The following is a 6,000-nucleotide window of genomic DNA, read 5'->3' as shown; positions in this document are numbered from 1 at the left end:
AACCCCATTTTCCGGCACGCTCCGCCGGACTTTTCAAAATCCGGCAACTTCTCCCATAACTCAGTTTGCAAACTCGCTATATCTGCTCTTTACGGATCGACACGTGGCACATCTTCTCTCATTCTCAAGTTCCCTCTGAATTTCGCCCGTCAACTGAACACTAAAACCCGTCGGAAATGCGGCATAGCACAAGTCGTAGCTGGCTCGTGGTTCACCAACGATCATCCTCCACTTTCTCCCTCCGGTGGTTCTTCTTCGTTTGGTGAGGAGATATTATCGACGTTTATTAACAGCGACGGTAACGGAAACGTGAGCGGTGTAAAGTTGACTGATTTAACTACTGAATCGAAATCAACTGCTTCATTTCTTACTTCTGATGGCAGCATCTCTATTCATGCAGGTAAAGCGCAACTTCTTCTCTTTCTTCTTTTTTTTGGTATAAAATTATTGTTGGGTTTAATTGATATGTTGAATGGGAAATGGAGTGAAAAAGAAGTGGAGGGGAAAATGACTTGTTCTAGAGAGGCAAGAAGAACATCTTACTCAACAAGAGTATCGGAAGAGATGCGCCTTCTCTCGGAAATGTCAGTATTTTGGCATCTCTCGGGGAGAAAGTTCCATAATGAAATTGTTGATAGATAGAAGGGAGAAAAGACCCTGTAGAAGTCCTCCATCCATATGTTACCGACCTGACCATCCATCTATCATTGGAATCAGAAGAAACTGGTGGTAATGATGAATCATTGTTAGTGATGGATGCCCGGGCCTTGGGTATGCTTTCAAAAGGGCTGTTTTCCCACCCAGGATTTCTATGTACGGACTTAGAGATCAAATATAATATGTCCTTCGTAGATCTCCGGATTTCACCCTAACCCAAGAATCTCGAAGGCTAAGCCTCATTTATGCACCGAGAAAGCTTGCTTTATAAAATAAGCATTTGTCTCACATAGGTAGTGGAAAGAAAAAGTCCCCTACTACTTCATCTTGGTAAAGGGTCAAGAAGAGGTCTCCCCTCGCGCCGTCATCGTCCGGCTTCGGCTTCGGCTTCGTTAGGATTTGAATTTGGATTTGGTCAATTGATATGATTGATAATTTTTTTGGACCAAATTTACCTTTAATTTTTTAATTAATTAATATTATTTATTTATTTAATTAATTAATTAAAAATCCTGACCATCCCAGGAGGAAAGATTTCAAAACCTTAGGTACATTGAGGAGAATAATTTCTTTAAGACACACTGTGCATTCAGTGGGCTCGGTTTCTTGTTCTTACATAATTTTTTCAGACACTGTTCTTATTTTCAGTTTCTGGTTCTGTCTTTTATTTCAGAATTTATTGTTGTTTCATCATTTGTTTTCAATACAGTTTACTAACAATTTTCGCCTTTATTTGCTTTCTCTTTGATTGATTGATTGATTGATTCTGGTCTTAGTGTTGATTATTTTGGAAAAAAGGACCTTTCAATTCATAGATGTAGATCTCGGACCTAAGGAGAAGGATAAGGATCTTCTTCAGTGGATCCCTCTTGTTCCTGTTTAGTCCCCTTCATTTCGGAAGCAGTTAGAATCAATAGGTCTTCAAATTGTTCATTTGAAAAAATTGAAACCCTTCTTATTGGACGATCATGATACTTCCCAAAAATCTAAATTCTTGATCAATGGAGGAACAATATCACCATTTTTGTTCAATAAGATACCAAAGTGGATGATTGACTCATTCCATACTAGAAATAATCGCAGGAAATCCTTTGATAACCCGGATTCGAGAGAATTTTTTTGTGGGGGGTGGGAGTAGGGAAGGAAAAATGGGGAAGAGAATTACAAGAGAAAGAAATCATCAGGAACTGAGCTACTAAGTTTCTCGAGATAATTCAAAAGCTACTTCAAAATAAAATACATAGCTTTTAAATTAGAAATATGCCGGGGGATATACCACTACAGACTACTATATCTTCTCATATTCTTCATTCACAACTCAAAGGAAGAAACATTACTATTTATAGGTCTAGAATTCTTCCATAGATTAAATTGCATAGTAATGGGATATTAATATTGTAGAACATGTGTTGGTGGGTAATTAGTGGTAGATCATGACCAAGGACGGACCTAGAGGTAATCGAGGGGGTTCTCGGCAAAAAATTACATTGTATATATAAGGTATTTTAAAGAATTTTTGTGTCTATATATTAATTTTGAACCTTTAGAATATAAGATTAGAGGTTGGTCTAGTGGTTGAAGGGCTAACCTTGAGGTTCCAAGTTCAAACCTTAAGCACTATTTTTTTTCCGAACTCCCTTAATGGAAATCCTGGATCCACCACTGATCATGACATTGGTGATTACATAAGTTACACCAAGAAATAATGACCACCTTCTTGTCACTTTATATCCACTAACATAAAAAGATAATGCACTTTAATATTAAAATGCACATGCTCCAACAAAATATACTTATTCAAATGATCTCAAGAAGTTCTTCAAATAGTGATTGTGTCAAATAAAATGGGACGGTGGGTTCTTGGATAGTTTAAACTTATTTACACAATAAGGCCAGTTTAGTACATTGCATTGATTGGTAACCTTAAAGATTAAGGTAAGTTTAGTACCCTGCTGCAATGAGTTTCTTTTTCTTAACTGAAAAAATATATGCAACTAAATATCAGCATGAAATGTGAATATGGAAGGTGGGTGGAAGGATCATAAGTTTTGTGATTGATGTGGCTTGGATGTTTCTACTGCTCAGGTGAAAGACTAGGACGTGGTATAGTAACTGATGGAATCACCACTCCTGTTGTTAATACGTCTGCTTATTTCTTCAAGAATACAGCTGAGCTTATTGATTTCAAGGTACTTCATTTTCCTTCAAGGGTTTTTATCTATCTTGTTTTCTCTTTATTGGACCATGCTTATAAGTGATTATAACGTCGAAATAGGAGGGATGCTATTCAAGTTTTGAGTATGGGCGTTATGGAAATCCAACCACTGTTGTTGCTGAGGAAAAAATTAGGTGTGCCCATTTGCAAAATTAAAGAACTCCATTTGCTGCTTGTGCTTACTTTCTCAAACTAAAAAGATCATAAAAAATCCGTTCTTCTCTGTACAGTGCACTTGAGGGGGCTGAGTCCACATTGTTAATGGCATCTGGAATGTGTGCTAGCACCATTTTACTAATGGCATTGGTTCCAGCTGGTGGTCATATTGTGACAACAATAGATTGCTACAGGAAGACTAGAATTTTCATTGAGACAGTACACCCCAAAATGGGAATCAAGGTACACTCTGTTTTCTTTAGTCCAGTTTGAGCAATTTGATGAGGTAGGAAAACATTGTTTTTGCAGATTTTTCATTCTTCATTTTCAACCAATTCCTTCACTAGGCTCCAAAAAGATGGTTCCTGCCTTTAAGAGTGATTATGACATATTTGTTTCCTTGTCCTGTCAGAACCTTATATTGTTTTTGCAGCTTCTAGTTTTAACATCTATACTTGTCACAACATAAGGGTCATAACAACTATAAAGATCTGAAGAAGCAGGATAGTTCTGAGATTCTACAGATGATGTTCATACTAATAGATTCTCTAATGCGGGAGTAACGTTTTAAGATATGTAGTATTTATCAGTGATGATTTATTGCCTGGTAGGTCTCTGGGGTTACTTAGCCAAGCTTCTCTAGTATTTTAGCTCAAGCTTGAAGCTACTTGAACATCTTGGCAAGAGCAAGTCCCAATAGCCTAGGCGATTGAGAGAGTATTGAAGAATGTAAGGTGGAAACCTCCTATTCCTCATTTAGGCCATAATGTAGCCTAATAGGAGAGCCCTTAGTTTTTTAGCTATCTAACAGCTATCGTGGTATGCCTTCTAAAATACATTGCCTGCTGGCTGCTTCTTATTAGCGTTACAATTAGAAGTTGCAGGGTATGATATTGTGTGATTTCTAATACTTTCCCAGTGAATATAAGTTAAACTGTTTTCTCCAGGCCACTGTCATCGATCCTGCAGATGTGGATGCCTTGGGATCTGCATTGGAAAAGAATGAAGTTGTATCCAATTTTGTAATGATGTAAGTTGGATCCAATGTTGTCTAACATATGTCCTGACTCTTCTTCATTTCTTGTTCGTGGGCATTCACTAGCCTCACTTTGTGAACTATTTGACAAGTATAGGTTGCTCTATTCTTTACCGAGTCACCAACAAATCCGTTTCTGCGGTGTGTCGACATAGAATTGGTTTGCAAATTGTGCCACCGAAAAGGAGCTCTTGTATGTGTGGATGGAACCTTTGCAACACCTTTGAACCAAAAGGCCCTTGTTCTGGGTGCCGATATCGCTTTGCATTCTGCAACCAAATATATTGGTGGCCACAATGATGTACATCTCTGTAGCAGAAATGTTCCTAAGTTCAGTGTCCTGTCAAGATACTGTGTTCATTGAAATGTCAATTTTAACATAACATTTTAATGCTTTAGGTCATTGCTGGTTGTATCAGTGGTTCCGAGAAGCTTATGGCTCAAGTTCGTACCCTTCATAACATTTTCGGTGGAACTCTTAGCCCTGTGAGTTGATCTGCACCTTTTTAAGTCCTTTATTAGTATATTGTATTTTCTCCTTTTGGCTGATGTCAGCTCGTCTTCTGTTAGTTATCTGGATTGTTGATTAAATTTCGAAGTGTGTTACTTAGTTTACATGCCAATTAGGTGCATTTATTATTTTTTGATGCCTGATGCCTTTTATGTCTGTTTTAAACAGATGGCTAGCTACCTGATTATACGAGGTATGAAGACTCTGCATCTTCGAGTACAGCAGCAGAATTCTACTGCATTAAGGATGGCTAAACTTCTAGGGGATCATCCCAAGGTACACAAAAAATACCAACAAGACATTCCACAGTCAACATAATTCTGTAACCTTGAGCTAGAAATTTCAATCTGGCATTTTTGCCTGTTGATGAAACTATGACGTGCATTCGTGTGGATGTTATCTCATTTGTTTGTTAATGATTGCAAAATGAAAAGGACTATACAATACATGATAATAATAATAATAAATAATAAAACTTTAATGGTTGTAATGTTATGCAGGTGAACAGTGTATATTATCCTGGTCTCAGTAGTAATCCTGAGCACCACTTAGCCAAGAAACAAATGATTGGTTATGGTGGGGTGGTCAGCTTTGAGGTGTGGTCCTCTTATTCTGGTATTATGTGCGTTCTTGGGTAATAATGTATTCCTTTTGTTCCTACAAATACCTTACTGATTTGTTCTACAGATTGATGGGGACTTGCTTACCACAGCGAAGTTTATAGATGCTCTGAAAATCCCTTACATTGCCCCTTCTTTTGGGGGCTGCGAGAGCATTGTAGATCAGCCTACAATAATGTCATACTGGTATATATCCTAGTTCATTACCCATTCTCTTAGCAGTTGTGGCTTGCAATTGATAAAGTATTTGTTGACTCTCTTGCTGGTTGAATGTAATTAGTAATGCATGTTACCTAATATTTCACTGTTGGAAGAAAGGTTGGTACTCAGATGCTTGTTACTTGTTAGACTAAATTTTATGGAGAATTCGGAGAAAGTTGGTAACTAAAGAATGACAAGGCATAAAATTACCCGTCTCATGCGGCTGATATTATCCAATTCAATTTTCTACAGGAATCTCAGCCAGGAAGAGAGGGCAAAATTTGGTATTGCTGACAATCTGATCCAGTTTAGCTTTGGAGTAGAAGATTTTGACGACTTAAAGGACGATATCCTTCAGGCTCTTGAGACCATTTGAGGATTTTGTGCTCCAAATCTGCATAATGCCCCCATCCTTTCCATTTCTTTCCATCTGTTTCTTGAGTTGCTCTTACCAATTTCTGGTGTTTGTATATATTCAACAAATCATTCTGTGTTTTTTCACTTGGTTCCGAGACTCGAAATGACAATGGTTTTCTTTTTTATTCATATTGTGTATTGTCTCTCTTTGCCTCTGGTTGCTTATATCATTCTCATTGCCTAATAG

General features: G+C 37.6%; 1 protein-coding gene across 1 annotated transcript; it reads left to right on the top strand.

The window, feature by feature from the left end:
- Window positions 1–5,944, top strand: LOC129880150 (cystathionine gamma-synthase 1, chloroplastic-like; the record flags this gene model as incomplete). Its single annotated transcript, XM_055954054.1, has 11 exons — window positions 1–400; window positions 2,743–2,846; window positions 2,933–3,006; window positions 3,103–3,271; window positions 3,976–4,035; window positions 4,162–4,365; window positions 4,464–4,550; window positions 4,744–4,851; window positions 5,076–5,171; window positions 5,263–5,381; window positions 5,649–5,944. Coding segments are annotated over 11 exons (1,545 nt in total), but the record flags the coding sequence as incomplete, so codon positions are not given.
- Between the last annotated feature and the right edge of the window lie 56 nt (window positions 5,945–6,000).

This window comes from Solanum dulcamara, chromosome 2 (assembly GCF_947179165.1).
Source record: "Solanum dulcamara chromosome 2, daSolDulc1.2, whole genome shotgun sequence".
Taxonomy (NCBI): domain Eukaryota; kingdom Viridiplantae; phylum Streptophyta; class Magnoliopsida; order Solanales; family Solanaceae; genus Solanum; species Solanum dulcamara.
This window is presented reverse-complemented; position numbering and strand designations above follow the sequence as displayed.